Here is a 21,027-nt window from a genome sequence, read left to right on the forward strand (position 1 = left end):
GACTGACATGACTAAGCAGCAGCAAGCCACAGAGACAGACAGGAGGCTGGGCCAAGCTGCCATGCTTGGGGGAGGTGACTGCAGAAGCCTGGGCAAGGAGAACCTGTTTAGATGGGCTCCAACCTCACAAAGGGAGGCAGGCCACCCATGAGGCACCAGTGCCCCCTGCTGGCCACGCGTGTACCTGTCTGGTCCCCAGCCTGCCCCTGATACCAAGCCCACGGACAAGACAAAAGAGCCACTGGCCACGTTATAAATATTGTCATTTAAAAAACAAAACCAAAACAAAACACACATACAGTGGGCCCCAGGGCTGGAGGAAGGAGTGGTGGAGCCCCAAGGCCTCGGGAGGTGGAAGCAGGCCCTGATGCTAGCGGCTAAGGACCCGGCCCTGCCACCCAGGCTGTGTCCACCAGCCTGCCACTTGTTCTGGGAGCCCCTTCTCACATTTTATCCCTGGCACCACCCGCCCACATGGCCTTCACCACAATCGCTGGTCTGAGACTGAGGGCAAGGACTGCACTAGTTGTCCGGGAAGTTGAGGGGACCCTTGACCACAACAGGCACCTTGGGAGATGCCAGAAATGGTGGGTTGGGGTTGGGGATACTTGAGAAAAGGTGGACACAGACCCAACTAAGGATGAAGTCTGGGGCAGACAGCGAGGGTGAACTCAGCCACAGCCTCATGCAGACCCGAGGCACGGTGGCATCAGGTCACTGGTGGTCGTCCAGCTGCTGCAAGAGCGTCCGCCGCCGTCTTTCCAGCTCACCCTCGCTCAGCTCGCTTTCCGACGTGTCCCAGCCCGTCTGGTGGAGTAAAGGCACAGCTCACCCACGGCTTCCCCGAGGGCCTGCGCAGAGCGCTGACCGGGTGGGGGCCAGGTGCCTGCCTCTCACCTTCTCCTTTTTGATTCCAAAGGCTGGGGAGCGATTAGGGAGCTCTGCCCGTCGGAGGTCCCTGTCCTTGTCTTGTTCTGGTTCTTTCTCATCACTCTCCTTGGCAGCTTTCTCCTCAGGGTCTGTCTCGCTCTCAGGACTGTTCTGTAAGAGCCCAGAGCCCGCCTCCTCAGTTCCTGTGGAGGACGGCCCGGGAGGCGGGTGAAGACATGAAGATATCTCATAAAATAGCAGAGCCTTGGACGCAAGTTCCATCTCTACGCACCGACTTGTGTCTTCTCTTCTTAGTTTTCTTTTTTGGTTTCTTGGCTTTCCGAAGACCATGATCTGGAGATGGAAAAATCCCCACTAAGTCCCACGGGAAAAGGGAGGCCTCATCCTTTTCTCTGTATTCTTCACAGGCAGGGACCTGTCTGAGGAAGTCTCAGTCCAGTCCTCCTTCCTTCTCTCCGCTTCCCGCCTGGGCAGGGATGGGAAGTTCTTACTCTCTGACAGGTGCAGCCCTGCCCACCACCTCCACCCTTAGGGGTGGGGCTCCCCTAAGGCCTCCCCTCCAGCTCCCAACTACTTACCTGATCCGAGGAGAAGGCGAGAGGAGGGGGAACCCCGTCCTCCAAGGGCAGCACCCCCACTTTCAACAGAATCAAGTGAGGAAGAGGGCTCAGAGCCCGACTCCGAGGGGTTCCGTCGCCTCCGCTTGGGGGGCCGGAGAGAGGGCGGGGGCAGCTCCTCGTCTCCTGACTCAGAGCCCTAGGTAGATGAGCAGATACAAGTCAGCACAGAAGGGCGCTGGGCTCCAGAAGCCCTTGAGTCTGGGAGCTGGGGACAGGAAGATCCAAGACCAAAGGGATTGCCCAGTCTCCCTCCAGGGTAGGTGATACATGGGGAAATCAAGAGAAGTGGTTCTTATTTCCCCCAGGTAGTCCAGCCTCACCCCACATCCTTCCTACCCGCCAACTCACTGAAGGCGAGTGGGAACGCTTGCGATGGTGCTTCTTGCCCTTTCTGCCGTGTTTCCGGCCTTTGCTGTGGAGGTGCTGGCATTCCGTCTGGTGGAGGCAGAAGGGTGGGTGAGGAAGGCGCCAAGGTTAGCCCGAGGAAGGACCCTGTGTCCCAGAGGTTTTGCTGCCTCCTCAGGCTAGGGCCTCGGGTGTATCCAGGGCACCATGAGACCTCCCCTTAGTTGTCCGGGAAAGGAGAGCCTGGGGCTGAGAGGTTACTGAGGCTACTGTTAAGCTAGCTCCATGTGTTCACCAGCCTGGGGCAGACAGGACCAGAAGCTCTGCCTCACCTCCAGTACCTGCAGGAACTCCCGAAAGAGCCGGATCCGCTCCGACTCCAGGGTGATCTGCTCAAAGGCTGAGTCGCACACAAAGCGCTCACGGACCTTGAACAGGAGAGCACTGCTGATCAGACCAGCCCCAGCACAACATGGAGGCCGCCGTGAGCACAGGGCAGGGCTGGGGCAGAGGAAGGAAGGAAGGGCGCCGAAGCTGGCCCCGAGCTGTGCTACGACTGGGGTGGGCCCCCAGTGGTGGAGAAGCACTGCTGCCCTCAGGACTGAGGGGGTGGTGTTTGATGCCAGGCTGCAGTCCTGACCTCTTCCCAGGCCGTGCCCAGCTCCAGAGCAGGCACAGCCTGCCTCAGCATGCTTCGGAAGGCAGCTTCCCTGCGCCGCAGCCGCCGGGCCTCCTCCTTCTCCCGCTCTCTCTCACGCGCCTCTGCTTTCTCCAGCAGCTGAGGGTGAAAGGATGCAGGGCAGGGTCACTCAGGAGGAGGGGTGTGTGGGAAGCTAGGGTCTGAGCTCCTACTATCACTCCTGGACTGGGGGCAGAGTCACACTGGGGCGGTGAGAGAGAAGGAACAGAACCAGAGCGAGGGACGAGCTCAAGAACGGAGCCCTGGCTACAGCCCCACCCCGCGCGGCCCCTCACACTATTGAAAGTCAGCTTGATGTTGCCTGCATCCAGCGCAGCAGCCCTCTTGTCAAAGCTTATGACGTGGGCGAAGTCCTCGAAGGCTGTGTTCACCTCCACGCAGAAGCCCCGGTCCTGTGGGCACAGCAGCGCATGAAGCAGGGGGGCACCACAGGCCTGAACCTGAAGTTGGCTGCCTCCAGGGCAGGCACGGGTCAGACTACAGATGCTCAAGTAGCCCCCTCCCCCGGAAGGGATCCACAGGATGGGGATGCACTTCGGAGACCAAGTCATTCAAGTCCTCCACCATCTGACAAACCTCCCATACCCGCCCTTGGCTTAGCTGTCACAGGGAACTAGGGGGGTTGGATCACGGGTAGGTGTTCAAGGTACATGTTCTCCGTCTGATAGATGCCTGTGTTTCTCACAACTGATTCTTTGTCCCTTTGGCTTAAGCTTGAGCCATTGCTGGGTCGTAAGTTCCCTGTATTCTTTCTTGGTCAGCATCTACGGCTGTATTTATTGAGGGCTTACTATGTACCAGGTACCATGCTGAGTGCCTCACACACATTATCTCATTTGATCCTCACGTATCTGAACTAAAGCACAGGTCCTAATTTTATGTGGAAGAAGAAACCAAGGTTGAGAGAAACTAGAGTATCTGCCCAAGGTCTTCAAGGCTAACATATGGCTGGACAAGAATTCTACCCCAGGTCTTTCTAACGATGAAGCCCCTACTTTTAAGCACTACACCCACAATCACTTTATCCATGGGAAAAATAAAAGGCCACCAGCTGTACAACTCCCCATTATTAAGAACACGTCACCCTATAAAGCACCATGGACTAGGCGCTGTGCTTCTAAGCCTCACCACACCCCAGTGAGCAGGCTGTAGGAGCTGTCTCACTTGGCCCGAGACGACTCAGTGGAAAGTGGAGCCACTGGAGCGTGAGGTCTGAGGCAGAGGCCCAGGTTCCCTTCTACTACCTCTGCTCATCTGGAACCTGCTCTGGCCCCCTGCTGATGGCAGAGGCATACTCTTCCTGCTGCTTCCAAGAGGGCTGCCTTAGCCCATGCTCTCCAGCTCTTCTCCTCAGACAATCTCTCGCTTAGGGAACTGCAGACTTCTATCTCGCCTCTTTACTGGCTCCTTCCGTCAGGTACGCACCTCACTTAGCCTGGAATTCCACCCTGCTCTCACCTTCCTCAAGCTAATAACCTCTGCTTCTGTCCCTCTGTTTCACAATCTTTAAATGTAGTACAAAGGAAAACATTTATTAAGCCTACTAATGAGCAAGATACTACAAACGTTATCATTTAATTTCATGACCTTGCATTTATATTATCCTCATTTTACAGATGAAGAAACTGAGGCTCAGAGACATTATGTAACTTGCAGAGGTCTCAACCAATAAACAGCCAGGAGTTGTATAACTAAAGCCTGTGCCGCACTCACTCTACCCTCTTCATGGTTCTCCTAGAGGCTGCTCGTGTCCTAAGAACTCCAGCGACCCTTCTCAGTCCTCACTCTTCTCGCCTCTGTTCACTTCTGCAGTCCTTCCTTCTCCGGGGTCCCCACCTGTCTCTGGCCCCTTTTACCACCTCTCGTTTGTATGTGCCTGTTCCACACTGTTCCTAGCAATCTCACCCCTCACCTCTCTCCTGACTTTCAGACCCATTCTAGACAGGGTACTTCACAGACACTTCAAGTTCAGCAGATCCCAAGATAACTCATTTTCTGGGAGCCCCCACCCCACACTCCACTCCCATGGGTGGGCCCAGATCTTCTGGCTTTCAGCTGTCCCGAGTTCAGGGCTCTGCATTACCCTATGGGATGTGGAGGGTCACCACAGTCCACAGTCTGCCTGGCGGGTAGATGGCCTCAGGGAGCCCTGGGTTCTGCCTGCCTTCCAGAGGCAGGAGCCCAAAAGGGGGCAACAGGAAGGGGAACTGACCAAAGACTGTCCTCAGGAGGTGTGGAGAGACAGGCTTCAGCAAGGATAGGGCTACAAGCCTGTCAGCAGTACCAGCCACTCAGGGGTTAAAAGTTAACTGTCCAATAAAATTTAACTCTTCCCGGATTAGATATTTCTACCCTATGCGATTATCATATTTAAAATATGGTATTTGCTTTATTCCTCTCTGCCCCCAGTTGCTTTATGAGAACAATTTCCCAAATGGAATTGCTGTTTTCTCCAGCCCTGTTCTTCCTGCTTAATCCTTACCATCAATCCACCCCTGCTATCTCCGACTCACTCCTTCCTTCCCTCAATTTCACACAGGAAAAAAAATGTGTCAATTCTACTTCTGAGTGACTAGCCTACTGGTTTGAAACACTTTCTTAAAATCAGCAGATGCTTTTTTTTAAAATAAAAATCTTAAGTAGAACCCTCATTCCATAAGAGAAACAAGCAGTTACACTTGAAAATAGAGGAAGGAGCAAGAAGTCCCCTCCACCCCACCCCCTCCAGCTTGTCCCAAGGCCCCTGTGAGCTGACCTAGGGAGTTTCAGAAACAACTGGAGCACCTCAGCTGTGCTCACCGGCCATCCTCACCTAGACCATGCAGCAGCTCCTGCCTGGTCTCTCTGCTCACCCCCCACACTTCAAACCCTGCCTCGAGCCCACGGCTGCCCAGACTTTTCTCCCAAGGGCCCCAACAGCAAGGGAGCAGTCTAGAGGTGAGTCAGAAGTCTCAAGCTCAGAATTGATCTGAATCACTTGCCACTATCACTTTTTGTGTCCTGAGGCTTCAAGTCCTGTCTTCTACCACTCCATCCCTGTGCATACAAATACTCTGGCTGCGGGCATGGCTCTACACCACCACTGGGGCTTTTCCAAGACATCATTCCCCGCCTCCGGTTACTTACACGATAAAAATCCAATTTCCTTATTTTAGCATTCAAAGAATTTTATACGTAGGGCTCTCCTTCCCAACTGAGGTATACAGAAATAGAGGAAGCCACAGGACAATACAATATATATTATCTGATGGTAAGTAATTTTAAAATATTAACTTTATATTAACAGATACGTGTTATGGTATTAAAGTACAGCACCTGCATGAATTTTAAGGCAAAACACGGGACTTAAATGTGTGTGCAGCGAGACATTCCTAGCTTTATTCTCAGACCTTCTTCATCTCGGGTACCAAGTTACTCCTGCTGGTAATCAGGTGAAGTCTGGGGGAATATTCCCCACTTTTCAGATGAGGAAACATGCTCAGAAAGATTAAGCAATCTGCTCAAGGTCACAAAACTTGTAAGTGGTTAAGATGGACTTTCAACCCCACAGTTGGCCTTCACAGTCTTGCTCCTAACCACGGTGCACACTGCTCCCCGAAACTCATGAGAAGGGTCTTCACTTCCACAAAGAAATATGCTTCTCTTTGTTATCTTTTCCTGAAACACAGGGCTCTCTCAGTCCATCACTCACTTTTCCCTCCTTGATAGACATGAATATTGAGGAACTCTCCAGCATGGAGATGGTAAATTGTAGGTGACTTTGCTCTCGTGTTACAGACGTGACAGGGAGGAGTGAGGACAGATAAGGAGGATATGCCCCTTCTAAAAGGCCGTGGTATCTCAGCTTTAGCCCACTGAATGCTTCGCAAAGCCAGCCTAGTGCTGCTAGATAATCCAAATTCCCAAGAGATGCTAAAGATCCAGATTTTAATTGTAATCTCTTGATTTTAAAATGTTAGCAACAAATTCCAGGTTTTTCTAAAACAATGTACAGGCAGAAGGAAAATACTTGTGGGCAACTAGCTTATGACTAGTTGTGCTTCCTGCTCCTCTTCACTCCTGCGGCACCCTACATCCCGGGCCTCCATCCTCCCCCAGCTCCTCATTCTTAGAGGTGTGCAGTTCAAATGGCAATTCTTCTGATTCTCATCTCTGTAATAATAACCCTTGCCCCTCTGTAATATCTATCTAATTGCCATGTCTCTCTTCCTATTAGACCCTGAGCTCCTTCTAGGCAGAAATTGTATCTTGTTCATTTCTGTATAAAGAAAGGATCACAATAGCTATCTCCTGAACTGAGTGGCAATGCTCCCACAAAACAGGATTTATCAGGGAGCCCTGTCCTGGGAGCAAGCCCTGCACCCAGCCTGCATCCATCCACAGCCCCAGGCCTCCCTCACCTTAAGGATGTCCTTTATGATCTTCTTCTCATCATGGAACCGCGCCTTCAACTCCTCCACATAGAACTTGAACAAGTCCAGAGGGGTGGAGCCTGCGGGGGAGGGAGGGAGGGGGGCCTGGCGGGCGGCAGCTTCCCGAGGCCTGAGGGTGGGGTTGAGGACAGGACCAGGGAGTGGGAGTGCAGAGAGACTGGCAGGGCAGGAAGCCAGGCCAGAGAAGGGAGAGCCCGGCTGCCTTACCCGGCTGGCCCAGCATGTTGGCAAAGCGGATATCAGTGCTGACCGCTGGGTACAGCTCCATCCAGGTGGACATGGAGTGCAGCTGCCCTGTCTCGTGCAGCTCATCCAGGAAGGTCTAAGCAGGGAAGAGGCCAGTTACAGGGAGGGTGAGAGAGGGAGGGAGGCAAAGTCAAAGCCTGGGCGGGGAGAGGAGAGATGGCAGGGAGAGGCAGGAACAACCAGACTGAGGAAATGCAGGCAAGGGAGGCAGAGATGAAAAGTTACAGATGGGGAGGCAGAGAGCAATATGAACAGAGACTGTAAAACAGAAAGGGACAGACTCCACATGAGAATAAGCCGGACTGGGAGGCAAAGAAACAGAAATGTGCCTGCAGCATTACCTTCCCATAACTCCCACACTTCCCCATGTGTTACAGCCAAGTAACCCCCTCCACCACCACCACCAGGGCCACCTCCAAGATGGGGATGAACTAGCTATGCCTGTCTGGCTCCCCAGTGAAGGGAAATAAACCTGGCCAAGCTGCCAAGGCTTGCTTTTAGGGCACCATCTGCTGGCAGTTTCCGGGTGGCACGCACACCTAGTCTAGAGGAGCTGGCCCAGAGTTGAGGGGCCCCAGGAGGAACAAAACTGCAGGCACAGAGAGCCCTCATGGAGCGAGGACAGGCTGGGCACATGGAGAACATGGGCCTGGCCGAGAGAAGCCAGCATGTGGGTGAAGAGGAGACTGTCCGGGGCAGAGCTGAGTTCCGATCCGGAGGGCAGCAAAGATACCTGGAAGGCCTCCCGGTTCTTGCGCTGCTGGCGCCGCTCCCGAAGTCGGGCTCGCTCTCGCTCCTCCTCCTCCTCCCTCTCCAAAGCTCGGATGTGCTCCTCAAAGCAGATCAGCGCATCTTCCTTGTCCATGTCTAACCACAGAGAGGAGGCTCAGCAGGCACCACACCAGGGAAACACCCTCTCAGTCCCAGCACCCCCAGAGCTTCTAAGATGCTACTCCTGCAGGTGTTGGGGACATCCAGGGTGGTGGGGAGAAGGGAGTAGGGGCTCCTGGGAGAGGCTATTGGAATGATGGTTCATGAAAAGGGTTCAGTGATTATATGAAGTATTATACAGAAGCATTCAGCTCTTGTGAATTTGGTTACTAGAAGTAATTATATGAAATCCGTTATCTCAGAATCTAAGGTTTTAGTTTATATTGGACTGGGAATCAACCAGGCTTTGATATAACCTCAGAAGGTGAATATCAGAAGACACTGCAAGTGATGACAGGCCAACAGCAGCTGATTGCCACGTGTGTGACCATTTATGGCCCACCATACCAAGTTGATTTAAAACCATATTCACATGAGCTATAAAAGTCATCTTCAAATATTATTCCTATCCCAGTGCTCTTTCCCAAAGAACACATAATATCCAGGTTAACTATAGACCCTAGAGGGAGAGGTGTCCTGAAGCATCCATCCTGTGATCTCAAGTCCAGAGAGGTTCTGGACTAAATGTGAGGGACTCCTAGATGTCCAAAGGGGCAGGAGGTGCAGGGGGAATGGTGTGAGGCAGGTGCTGGGGGTCAGGAAGGAAAAAGGAAGGGAGAGAAGGGAGTGGAGACCCAGGCTTACTCTGTAGCTGATGGTCCTGAGCAAAGCTGGGGTTATCCATGAGGTACTGCTGGGCCTGGGACCATGTGGTTTGGAAGTTGACACTACTCATCCCATCTAGGATGCTCTTCAGGGCCTGGATGTTGCGGCGCCGCAGCTGCTTGGCTTGTTCCTAGGGAGCCATGGGGTCAGGGTGAGGCAGGGCAGGGCAGAGCTATACAAGTGGGCCTGGGCAGAGGACCTAGGTAAAGGCAGGTGGCTTGGGAACTCTGGAATGGCCAGACTCAAGGCCTTTCTGACTCCAGAAAGGGGAAGGAGCACAGGTTACAGACCACACCCTCAGAGACCTTCCTGTCCTCCCAGACCAAGCTGTAGGCCCAGAGCATGAACTGGGGATGTGCCATACCAGCTTCTGAGTAAGAAGCTGGGACCCTGGGGCAGCAAGTGAATGGGCGGGCCCACAAGGAAGCTAAGACATGGAAGGCCTTAATGAGACTAGGGCTGATGGATCCAGCCCAGTAGCTGTTACCTTCTCCTTCTTGGCCAGGAAGAAGAGGACATCATCATAAACCTCTTTTCGATCCCTCTCAGGGACCACAGCCCAGACCTCCAGCTCCCCAAAGGTCTGTTCTGCCCGCCTGTGGAGCATATGGGCTGTGAGAAGGTAGGCAGAGAACAGAGCCTGGGCCTATGGGGGTCTCAGGGTTCGCAGGCCCCAGCCCAGCCTGGCCCCCTGACCGGTAGCGAGTGGTGGAGGTCATGCGTTCATGCTGCTCCAGGAAATGCTGCAAGGTCTGCTTGGCCTCCTTGGCTCTTAGCCGGGCCTCTTCCTTCTCTTCCTTCTCCCGCTGCGCTTTGTAGGCATTGAATGCCTGCTTTTTCTCACTCAGTTTGGGCAAGGCACTAGGGTGGACAGGGTGGGAGTTGGGTGGGGATAGAGGAGTCAGCTTGAACCACAGTGCAGAGCCCACAAAGCAGGGTCATGGCACACTGGGAATGGGTCTCACAGAACTGACTGAAGTGGCCACGCATGGGCACAGTGGGCTGCAGGGGCCCCAAGGGCACAGGGAAGCAAGATAGCTTGGTCTCTGGGATGTGGGGAGGGGTGGCAAACAGTGAGGGAACAAGACAGGGCTCTTAAGACACTATTAATACCGAGCCCTTTTGCTATGGGCTCTCAAGTTGCAGTCAGGCCTCTGCCCTATCCAACCCCTCTTTCCCCAATTAATTCAATTCAAATCAATTCAATTCAACAAGCATTTATTGAATGATTCCCTTCCCCTCCTTCTCCTGGAGGCTCTTCAGCTTCTCTTCCCCAGCACGCTCACCTATCTATCACTCTCTTCACTCTGACCCCCTCAGGGTTTCTTAGGAAACCCGTGGATCAGCCACCCTCATGAACAATGTCTCCAGGGCCTGCCCAGGCCTACCTGTAACGGGGGTCAGTGACCACCATCTTCATGGCCTGTTCCCACGAAGCATTGGAGGGGACAGCCTGGAATGGAGCAGGCAGGGGTCATGGGCCCTGCCCACCTTCAGCCCCCTCCAGGGCTACCCTGGGAGCCCCACCCTCAGCACCTTGTCCCTCAGCAGCTCCTTGAAGGCCTGCTTTGCCTTCTCCCGGTTGCTCCAACTGAGGCCAGATCTCTCCGGCTCTGGTTTTGATTCTTCTTCCTCTTGCTGTGGTGGCTGATGCTGTCCAGCAGAACTGGGGGACAAAAGGAACTCAGCCACAGTGTCCCCAAGTCCCTATAGTTTTCAGTGCCCTGTGTGATCAGGACACCCCTTTGCTCCCCAGGGAAGTCCTTTTCTACTCATTAGAGGCCATGCCCAGATCTTCACCCCTTTCCCAAGAAACCTGACAGAGGTCAAGGGTTGAACCCAGGCGGGAGCCTGAGGTCTAGAATGCATGGGGGGCAGCCCTCACCTGCCGGGGCCCTCCTCTGGCTGCTGCAGGAACCCCTGTTCTGGGGGCTGGGCAGCCTCTGACACGGTGCAATCTTCACTCCCGCCCGGCTCAGGTTCTAGGAGGCCTGTGGGCAGCAAGGTGGGGCCGGGCGGCGCAGGTGGGGGATCGGGCTGAGGCTGAGGAGGCTGTGGCTGTAGTGTCTGTGGCTGCTGCTGTTTCCTGCAGGTGGGTCGGAAGGGCAGTGTCCAGCAGTGCAAAGACAGAGGTGCTCAGGGGCTGACTGGTCTCTATCCTGCAAAGGGCTAGGGCCAGAGCAGACCACTCCACAAGGAGATGAGAGCTGGCTCTTCCTCTCACAGATTACAGATCATGGTTAGAGGCCACTCCCACCCCTCAGGAGGCCCCACGTATGGGTGGACGGGCAGGCAAGACAAGCAAGTCACTTACCCTGCAGCCTCTTGTTTGACTAGAGCTGCAACAGGAAAGGATAACGTGGTTAGAGGGTAGCACAGAGTCACGCCCCCGAGCCCCTGCTTGGGCCCACCCCCTCCTCACCCTCCAGGTCATCCAGGTCCTTGGGCCGGGTCCAGCGGGACTCCTTACTCTGATTGTTGTAGTAGTAAGGTTTGCCTGTGTCCGACTTGTACTCTTTCCAGGGACATTGGGACAGCAGGAGCTGTAAGAGGATGGGCCAGGGAACTTCAGTGGGCTGGGCATACCTGCCAGCCACAGTTCGGGGAGCTAAGTGAGGGGAACCAGTGAGGGGAGTACACAGAAGTGTTTAGCTACCACCTGGCCTGGCTCAAGATGAGGGAAGGTGGACTTCTTGAGATCCTAGGAAGGCTGGGGAACGGTCAGGGATCTTAGGATTAGAGGAACCATGAGTATGGTTAGAGACTCAAGGGAGGCCAAGGACTTGGAAGGGTCAGGGCAGCTGAAAAAAAGGGCCAGAAAGCCCCACTCAGGACCTCTGCCTTGGACTTGAGCACGCTGGGCTTCTCCCACACGGACTGCTTGTCATCAGCATTGTAGTAGTAGAGGCGCCCATCAGGGGCCACATGCTCACTCCATAGGGCCCTCTAGGGGAGGGAGGGTGCAGAGAATGGTGGTCAAGGCTCCTTTCCCAAAGCTTATCCTCCTCACCCCCCAAATTTAACCATTAGCACCTCCCTTTCAGCCTTTCTACCCAGAGACCTGAGTGGAAAGAACTTACCGGAGGGCCTGTCCCAGCCACAGCAGCTAGAAAAGAAGCCAAAGGAAACCTATTAAGTCCTTGTTCCAACCCTTATCTGATCCCCAGCTGTTCCTCCCTTACACTCCATCCCCAGTAAATCTCCCCTGGCCCCATCACATCCCAGGATCCCTGGCACCCCAACAGGCATGATCCAGGGTGGGCCCTAGTCCATGGTCCCCTCTCCCCCCCAACCTCCGAGCCTGGGGGGAGCAGACCCCCAGAAGACTCACAGCTGGCGGTGTCCGCACCCGGAGCCGTCTGCCGAAGAAAGAGGAGGGGGAAGGGTTGGGGCCAAGCCCAGTGGCCCCCAAGACCCAGGCCATGGGGGATGAAGAAGCAGGCCAGGCCAGGCCAGGATCCATGTGTCCTGCTCCCAGGGATCTCTGCTCCCTAACAAGCTTCCCCCACCCTCCGGGACCATGGCTCTAGGACCCCAGGAAGAAACTGCACGGCAGCTCCTTTTTTCAAGTGAGAGTATTCTGTTGAGTGAGACTTCATGGCCCACCTCTTCCACAGAAAGTACCAATTGCCACATCCTACCCAACTCTACTACGCTGAACAGCAGCACAAGAAGGTGTAGTGAGATCTCCAGGTACTGCCGCTTCCTCCGGAGACAAAGAAGATGCGAAGAGGAAATTGTATTCACGTGTCCACAGTGCTAACTCTGTGAGAGTGATCAGTGTCTGGAGTGAAGGTGTTCCTTAAGGGAACTGGGCATAGCAGGGGGATAATGAGAGGATGTCTGTGCCTTTTGGGACGAGTGAGAAACTAGAAGAGCTGAGTTCGTGGCTGGAAGAAGGACTCAGCGTGGGAAGTGCAGCGGGGCCAAGGGTGGATGTGATGAGAAGAGGGAAAGAACGGAGGCCGCATCCCTGTACGCCAAGTCAGACCCACTGGGCTGCACGCAGAGCCCACTTCCTGCCCCCAGAGTGCTTACCGCTGCGGTGACAGGCACTGCTGGCATCAGCATTCCTGGCATCATGGGAGGTACCATTCCTGGTATCTATGGACACAAAGGAGACAAAAACCAGCTACTGAGGTGAAGGCAAACACAGGCCACGCAGAGTTCTGAGAGATCCTGCCGGGGCCATGACCCTCACAAGAGCACTCACTGGGCTCTGGGCGCTCAGCTGAGCCTCAGAGTGGCCTCTAGCCACTCAGCAGACAAATTCACGTGGGCCTAGCCCCACCTCTCTTCCTTCCTTCCTTCCTTCCCTCCCTCCCTCCCTCCCTCCCTCCCTCCCCAGATTCTCAAGTTCAGTTCAGATATCCACCTTCATCTCTACCTGCAACTGAAATGATAGGGTTTTCTGAGGCCCTGGAGCAGGGGAGGAGATTACCTGTGTGAGTGGTGGTGGTGCCCCCATTGGTGGGAGCATTGGGGGCATGATGCCAGGTGGCATGGGGGGGATGGCTGGTGGTCTCTGACTCATGGGAGGGAGCCCCATTGGAGGAAAAGGTGGGGGGATTCCTGGAGGAGGCATCTGGAAACGAGGAAAGGAAGAGACCCTGAGCAGAGGAGACACTGCTCTGCCCCTGTCAGGAAACAGCCACTCATCTCCCACCCAACCCTCCACACTGGCTCTGAGACAGTTCAAAGTTTCAGTTTGAGAGGCATCAAACTGCCTCCCTCCTCCCCACTGAGACTGATAACAGGGGTCCTCTGGGTCTAAGAGGCAAGCAAACGGCTTCTTGAGAGGCAGGGGAGAGGGGAAAGAGAAATTGAACTGCCACCAGACTGCGACTGGAAGGCTCCACCACTTAAGCGACTCTCTCCAGAGAGGCCTTTCAGATGCAGGGCCAGAGGCAGGTGTCCAGTCCCCAATCTCCCAGTCCTCTGCCTCCTATCCCTTTTTCCCCAACTTGATGACCACCGGTTGCTATTCCAGCCTGACTTCATGGCGTATTTAAAAAATATAGACAAGGGGAGTTTCCTGGCAGTCCAGTGGTTAGGACTCCAAGCTTTCACTGCCAAGGGCGTGGGTTCAGTCCCTGGTTGGGGAACTGAGATCCCACAAGCCATGTTGGGGGAGGAACAAAAAAGAATACAGACAAGGAGCAGTGAAAGAGAAAGAGAGCCCCACCCTGCCCTCACACTTAAGAGGGTCTTTTCCCGTTCACGTCTTCCCCCAGCCCCCGTGTGTCCCAAGGACAAAAAGACAAAGGGAGAACTGTCAACTTTATGGACCAAAGCAAAACCATCCCTCATCCAAGGGCAACAGGAAGGGGGCATTACACAAAAACTGTGCTGGCGATATAGCAGTGCTGGGGACTGGGAAGTTGGGGGTGCAGGCTGGAAAAGCCAAGCCCAGGGAAAGACATAAAACTTACGAAGGGTGGTGGCATCATGGGGGGCCCCGGTGGGAAGGGGGCAGGCGCTGCTGGGGGCCGGGGACCAGAATCGGGAACCGACTGTTGAGGGAGAGAAAAGTCATAGAACCCCGGATGGGCAAAGAGATGGGCTTTTGTAGAAGAGAAGCAGAGGGGTGAGGATGAAAAAGGAGCACAAAGTTCAGAGGAAGAGTTTCAAAGCCCAGTTTCCTGCCCATCCCCACTCTGAGCCCTCGATAGATCTGTTCTTTCCTTTGCCAGTCCAGAGTCAGCTGGCTGAGCCCCATCAAAGTCATCTGTAGTCTGGAAGTTTCCATTTTGCCCAAGCCAAGAAAAGATGGAGGAGGTTCTATTACAGGCACAGATCAACTCTTTCCAAGGCTTTTCATCCACCCTCCCGCCTGTGGGCAAGGCTGTGCTTCCCTCAAATCAGTCAGAGGTCTCTCATTCCCATTCAGGGAGGAAGTGGCCTCTTTTCCTGTTCGCCTTCCTGAATTCACCCAGTACAGAGACTCAACCCAAAGCCCTCTAAACACAATCATTAGTCCTCCCTAAGTACTACCCCCAGCCCCCTCCCCTAACTGGCCTCACCTTTATTCACTCTCCTTGACACCCCCATTCCCATTCCCCCCTTTAGCTCGGCATCCCAGCCCCCATGGAGATAGCAGATAGCGGCCTGTGCCTCTCCTAGATTCATCCCAGTGGAGGCGGCTTTGAATAGCCTAGGTCTCCCTGTCCTACACCCAATGGCTAGCCACATCTCATCTTTTAGTTCTCAGCTGAAATATCACTTGCTCTAAGAAGCCTTCCTGACTCTATTTAAAGCACCTCCAATTTGTTCTGATCCTCTTTTTAGTTTCCTCACGTATACAATTTTGTAATTATGTTGGATTGGATATGTGCTTCCCCTTACACATATTATACATATTCCATGGGGGCAGAGATCATATCTGAGTTGTTGAAAGCTGAATTCCTGGTACCTGCCACAGCGTCTGGCACATAATAGGTACTCAACAAATATAAAGTGAATGAATAAACAAATGAAGGAACAAATCCTATTTATATATAATCTTATGGCTCTAAAAATTCATCCTATAGATATAGCCCTACATGTGTGTACAAGATTTTCAGAGCAGCATTATTTATAAAACCAGAAGACTATAATCAGCCTAAATATCCCTAAGTAAGGAACTATAAAATTTTACACAAACATAAGATGAACTACTATGCAGTCATAAAAAGAATGAAGAGGCTCACTGTCTCGATAATAATCTGGAAGATACATAAACAAGTGGGGAAAAAAAGCAAAGTGCAGCAAAGTTTTATTACCTGCATGAAAATCAGAAACAAGAGATGACACAAGAAATGAGAATGAGGACGCAGGTAGAAAGAACTCTGTCTGCCTCTGTAGCTTTGAATGTAGCTATATTCACCCATTCAAAACCAGTTTTTAAGTAACCTGGGGCACCGAAATGCAGCTTAAAGGCTCTGTCCTTCCTCCTTGCTTGGAAGGTGCTGGGAGTGTGGTGGTGAGGAGGAGTTCCAGGTAAAGGTGGGAGCTGGCTCACTGCCGCCCAATTTCCCGACTTTCCCAATTATCCCTATGTTGGGAAGACTCAGTATTTAACAATGCTTCTACTCTCTACTTCAGCAACATCTGTCCTTCCTTCCCTCTGCTTATCTTGTCCTAAGAGAGGGGGTAAGTCAAACTACTCCAACTTAAATTACCTTTCCTTGGGGTTCAGCCTCTCTAAGTCCTGTATTCAGACCTGCTCCGCCCCATGAAACCTCCTTTTGCACGGTAAGTCAGAAACAAATCAACTCAGGATGAAATCCAGCTCTCCGCCACACTTTCCCACCCAACCTGCCTCAGGGTCCAGCCTCCCAGAAGCTACATAACCATCTCTGGGTCCTACCAGGCTCTACGATCACCCATCTCAGAGACTATGTCACCATCCGCACAGTTGTCCAAGATAGAAATTTGTGAGCCACTCACCATGCCTCCCTCTTTCTTGTGAATACATCAATGAGTCCAGTTAATTTTACCTCCTAAAGATTTCCCGAATCCATCTATTTCTGTTTCCTCCTCCAACCCTACAACTTAAAAAAAAAAAATCTGACCTACTTCAGTGGCCTCCTGACTGGTCTTCCCACATCCACTCCAACCGCAGGCTACGTTACTCCTCTGCTTAAACTCTAATGGCTTCCCACTGTCCCCAAACCCACGTCCAGGGCTTGGGAGGCTGTGGCAGGTTTGCTCCCCAACTGCCTTGCCTTCCTTATCCATGTTGAGCTCCTTCTTGCAGTCCTCCCAACTAAGACACCCACCTCTGCCTGGGGCAATGTTCCCTCCAACCCCACACACCCCACCTCCATAACCTTTAGATCTGGTCATCATCATTTCTTCATGAACGGCTTTCTCCAACCCAGCAGACTAGTCAGAGCCCTCTTTTACACACTCATACACCATGTACCTTCCCCTTCAGCAATTAGTCACTGGAATTTTAGTTATTTGTACAACTGATACAAATTGTATCGGTTTGTATCTGATTGTATTATTATGTGGCACTAATAAAAAACAAATGCTGCCAAATTACCATACTCCACTGATCTGGGGCTTCCCTGGTGGCTCAGATGGTAAAGAATCTGCCTGTAATGCGGGAGACCCAGGTTCAATCCCTGGGTTGGAAAGATCCCCTGGAGAAGGGCATGGCAATCCACTCCAGTATTCTCGCCTGCAGAATGCCATGGACAGAGGAGCTTGCTAGGCTACAGTCCACAGGGTCACAGAGTTGGGCATAACTGAGCAACTTTCACCACTGATCTTAAGATACATCTTGACTTCAGAAATGTTAAGATGTGAGTCTTAGAATCAAAGAAATATGTGATACCTCCAGTTTCCAGCCTAGGCTAGAAACTTTAAGGGGCAAGGACTTTGTTTTTGCTCATCCCAGAACCCTGTGCCCATTGTAATTTCTTCACCACCACCGCTGGCTCATAGTACATGCTATTATTTCTTAACTTAATGACTGAATGGTCTTGGCAGGTTCACAAAACAAAGCCATCAGTAAGGTCTAGCAGTTATTTAGGGAACACAGAATGTCAGAGCTGGAGAAGACTGGCAACTACCCTAGGCATTTTTTCTCAGATGAAAAAAGGGGGAATAATGGGTCCCAGGGCTGGCTTCAATCTGCCCTCCAGGCCTACTCCCTTAAAAACACAATCCTTACAAGCAGCAGGTCTGTTTTTTCACTCTAGCATATTCTCTGCGACCCACATGGTTAAACCAAGAAGTGCAACATTTTCTTGCTAGGAGACCAGTGGTGGCTGCCCATTGCCCACCCTACAGAATCTCTCATCGGACATTCAAAGCCTTTAAACAAGACCCATCCCACATTCTTCTGGCTCACCCTGATTCATGGCTTCCCTTTGCCACTTTGCACAGAAAATATTAGATTACTCCATGTCTTTCTTTTATTCTGCTTTGTCTCTTATTTTGTTCAAGATGATCCGATATTCACCTCCTTCAGGGCCTTTATGATTATCCTCCACACATACACCCTCCTACCTCAGTCCCCTCAGAATAAATACTGCATTACTTTGCACAGAGTGACACGCTACTCTATGGATGTCTGCTGGGTGTTTCCCATGGGACTGCATGTCTTGCTACTCAGGTGGGGGTTTCCCCACGTTTAGGGATTGAGTTTTCTCCTTTTAAGTCCCTTCTCAATGTCAAGGCAGGGCCCTGTATACAAAGTGTTGTCACAAAATGCAGACTCATCCCTAACTTTATTTTTGCATACTGGAATATCCTAAAACAGACAAATGTGTGTGTATGTACCCAGGTACATCTGTATAAACTCTTTGGGTAAAAGCTGACTGTGACGGAGAGATAAGCAGTTTGGCAGAGGTCTGTGTGTCTGGGGAAAGTGAACTAGAATCAAATACTAGCATGGGAAAACCTAAACAATTTTTAAAAACTAACTCTATATGACCATCTTTAACGGAATGGAGACCCCTGGCCAGGATCCAGACACTAGCCTGTTTTGGACAGTTTCCACAGAGAGAGCAATGGTATGAACATAAATTACTGTGAAACATTCACAGCCTTCCTTTCCTTGAGTCTCCCCTGTGCAACCTGTATACTTTCTTTCCTGAAACATCCCTGCCCCTATCTCACTTGATGCAGTGCCTATATAACTTCAAGTCTTATTACACTTCTGGGTGAGACTCTGAAGAAGTAATTTGTGTGAGAAAACGATATAGGAAAGGGGGCTGAAAGAGAAACAGATCATGTGTCTTCCCTGGAACAAAAACACATTTGTGGGTGGGGACGCACAATGAAGTGATAATCAACCATCTGATCATCATGTGTTCACCTGGGCCAGCTGAAGGGTTCCTCCCCACCCCCTTACAATCAATTCTTCTCAGCATTCACTCGTGGGGGACATCTCAGAACTGAAGATTCAGAAAAAAAAAACAACAAAAGGAGAAAAGGAGAAGACTGGAGAGACACAGAAGGGAAGGAGGGGGAAAAAAACACCACCACCTAATTGCTAATATTTACTGAGTGCTTATTATGAGCCAGATACCATGACAAACAGTCATTTAATCCTTAGAGGTTATCATCCCTATTTTACAGATAAAGAAACTGAGGTTCAAAGAGATCAAGTAACTTGACCATGGTTCCAAAAGATTAAATGGCAGGGGCAAGTTTGGAATCCAAGCAGTCTGACCGGGAAGAAGACTAAGCTTTCAACTGCTCCACAAAGCAAGGATGATGGTACCACAGGCATTTCTCACATTCAAATTCATTCCCCTGTTTTCTTTTTACCCCAATTCTCAAACAATCCTGAAATCCTCAGTCAGGTGATCCCAAGGTTGGCCTGCTCCGACTAAAGGGATCTATGCTGGAAAATGAAGACTGGGGAGGCACACCTTTCAGAAAGAGGCAGCAATCATCAAAAAGAAAGTATTAGGGAGGCTGAGAGACCAGCTGATTCCCCTGTGGTCTACATCCACCAGCTGCCCTTCTTTAGCTGCCCCAAACAGCACCAGCCACTCCCTCCCTGTTTTCGAGGCCATCCTAGTCCCCATTCCCCTGTACCAGCCTTATTATTCTTTCTGCTTCCCCAAAATATTAGAAAATATTTTCCATTGCTTCTAATCCTGCCATCACCTCACCACTCTCCTGATGAACAGAATGTTACTTCTGGTCTTCATCCTTCTTGGGTTCAGTCTCAACCTCTTCCTTATTTACAGTCCTCCAATCAATCCCAACAGGATTCCAGAGGCGCTGGCTAGCCTGCCCCAGCCTTGCTTTGTGCCTACCCTCCCCTCACGTCTCTGGGGATTTTCTGCGGCCCCAGCTGAAGGCCTAGCCTCTTCATCCTTCTTTCCTCTGCTTCCCCACGTCCTAGAACCCATTCTCCTGAACTCTCTCCTCAAGCACCTCCCCATTTTAAGAGCAGAAAGAGATCTGGGATATCCTTCTTATGCATCCTCCTTTTTTTTTTTAATCGATGGGAAATCTTAGGCCCAAAGAAAGGTAGTGAGTGACTTGCCCAAGGTCACACAGTTGTTACAGACTGTCTTGGCAGAGCCAGGGTTGGGACAAAGGGGCTTCTGCTCTCCCTGTTTCTTGGACTACCCAGCACTGGGTGGGGGTCAGAAATGTCTCTTCCCTCAGGAGACAATACCCCCTCCTCACATCAGGAGACTGTGCGGGGAAACGAAGGACGGAGTCTCAAGAGGTCTTAAGGGGGCATCCAGGGCTTCCAAAGGGAGCAAGCAGTGAGTCTGAGGAAGGGGCCTGTCGCACGCCAAACATCCCAGGAGGGGAAACTGTGCCCCCCGCCTTTCCCCTAGACCCACGGTTCCCACGTCTCTCGCCCTTCTGTTCTTTCCCGACCTTTCTCCACAAACGCACCCTTCACTTCATCCTTTCCCCTTCCTCACCCAGTCCCGCAACTCCAGTTCTCCTCAACACCCCCACCCCCCCGCCATCCTCCATCATGGCCTCCCCCGCCCCTTCCCCCCCAAATCCCCGCCCCCTCCCCCCTCCTGGGCTCCTCTCCCTAACCCCTCGTTCCCCTCGCTCTGCCCCGGGGTCCCGGGTACCCCTGGCGGCCTCCCTGCCCCCCTGGCCCCGGCCCGGGCCGCCGGGGGCGCTGTGGGACCGCCCCGGGCCCCGCCACCCCCGCGCGGGGACGTTACCATGCCAGAGCCTCGGAGCAGCTGGGCCGGCTCGGCCCACCCGCCAGTAAAAGCCGCTCTGATTGGCCGACCGCAGCCGGGAAGGCGGGGCCAGTGGGGGGTCGCACCCCTTGGTGGCCGGGGCTCCGGTCGCTCCCACCGACCAGCCGGATCCTCCACCGGCCCGGAGAGCCCGGGTCCGGCCCCGCCCCCGGCGCGGAGAGCCAGGCCCCGCCCCCGCGCCGCCGGCTCCGGGGTCCGCCTACTGGGGGCGGGGCACGCCTGCTCCGGGTTCTGACTGGACGAGGGCCGACACAGGCCTGCAGCTTGCGGCCTGAACGCGGAGCTGGACCCCTGAGCACGCGCCCGCTACTCCCCTGCTTTTCCGCCCTGCCGGCAGGCCTCCAACCTCCGCCCTCCGCTCCTCCGCCTTCGCGCTGGGCTGCCCGAGCGCACGGAGCGGCTCTTGCGCTTGCTCCGAGGACCAGAGGCCGAACCCAAGTATTCATTCCGAATATAGGGGTATCTGCACTTCGCAAGGCGTTTTTTGATTTAATGCATAGTTATTT

The 21,027-nt window shown here is 52.9% G+C and overlaps 1 protein-coding gene across 3 annotated transcripts; it reads right to left on the reverse strand.

Annotated features, from left to right (window-relative positions):
* Positions 1–259: 259 nt before the first annotated feature.
* PRPF40B (pre-mRNA processing factor 40 homolog B) lies at positions 260–20,629 on the reverse strand. 3 transcript variants are annotated; one of them, XM_052641075.1, is made up of 26 exons: positions 20,480–20,629; positions 14,264–14,344; positions 13,273–13,416; positions 12,870–12,935; positions 12,163–12,190; positions 11,912–11,937; positions 11,667–11,777; positions 11,254–11,374; positions 11,146–11,170; positions 10,717–10,917; positions 10,368–10,497; positions 10,220–10,284; positions 9,528–9,692; positions 9,319–9,427; positions 8,811–8,961; positions 7,969–8,102; positions 7,197–7,311; positions 6,957–7,048; positions 2,832–2,948; positions 2,497–2,634; positions 2,189–2,284; positions 1,860–1,946; positions 1,470–1,647; positions 1,163–1,224; positions 898–1,041; positions 260–807 (listed from the first exon to the last, which is right to left on the reverse strand). In XM_052641075.1, the coding sequence occupies exons 1-26, from the start codon at positions 20,480–20,482 to the stop codon at positions 715–717; spliced, it is 2,682 nt and encodes an 893-aa protein (XP_052497035.1). In that variant the 5' UTR covers positions 20,483–20,629; the 3' UTR covers positions 260–714. The 3 variants fall into 3 exon arrangements, with proteins under 3 accessions (XP_052497035.1, XP_052497034.1, XP_052497036.1); XM_052641074.1 differs by having other exon boundaries at positions 1,848–1,946; XM_052641076.1 differs by lacking the exons at positions 260–807; positions 898–1,041; positions 1,163–1,224 and adding an exon at positions 1,255–1,357 and having other exon boundaries at positions 1,848–1,946.
* Between the last annotated feature and the right edge of the window lie 398 nt (positions 20,630–21,027).

This window comes from Budorcas taxicolor, chromosome 5 (genome assembly GCF_023091745.1).
Source record: "Budorcas taxicolor isolate Tak-1 chromosome 5, Takin1.1, whole genome shotgun sequence".
In the NCBI taxonomy this organism is placed as follows: Eukaryota; Metazoa; Chordata; class Mammalia; order Artiodactyla; family Bovidae; genus Budorcas; species Budorcas taxicolor.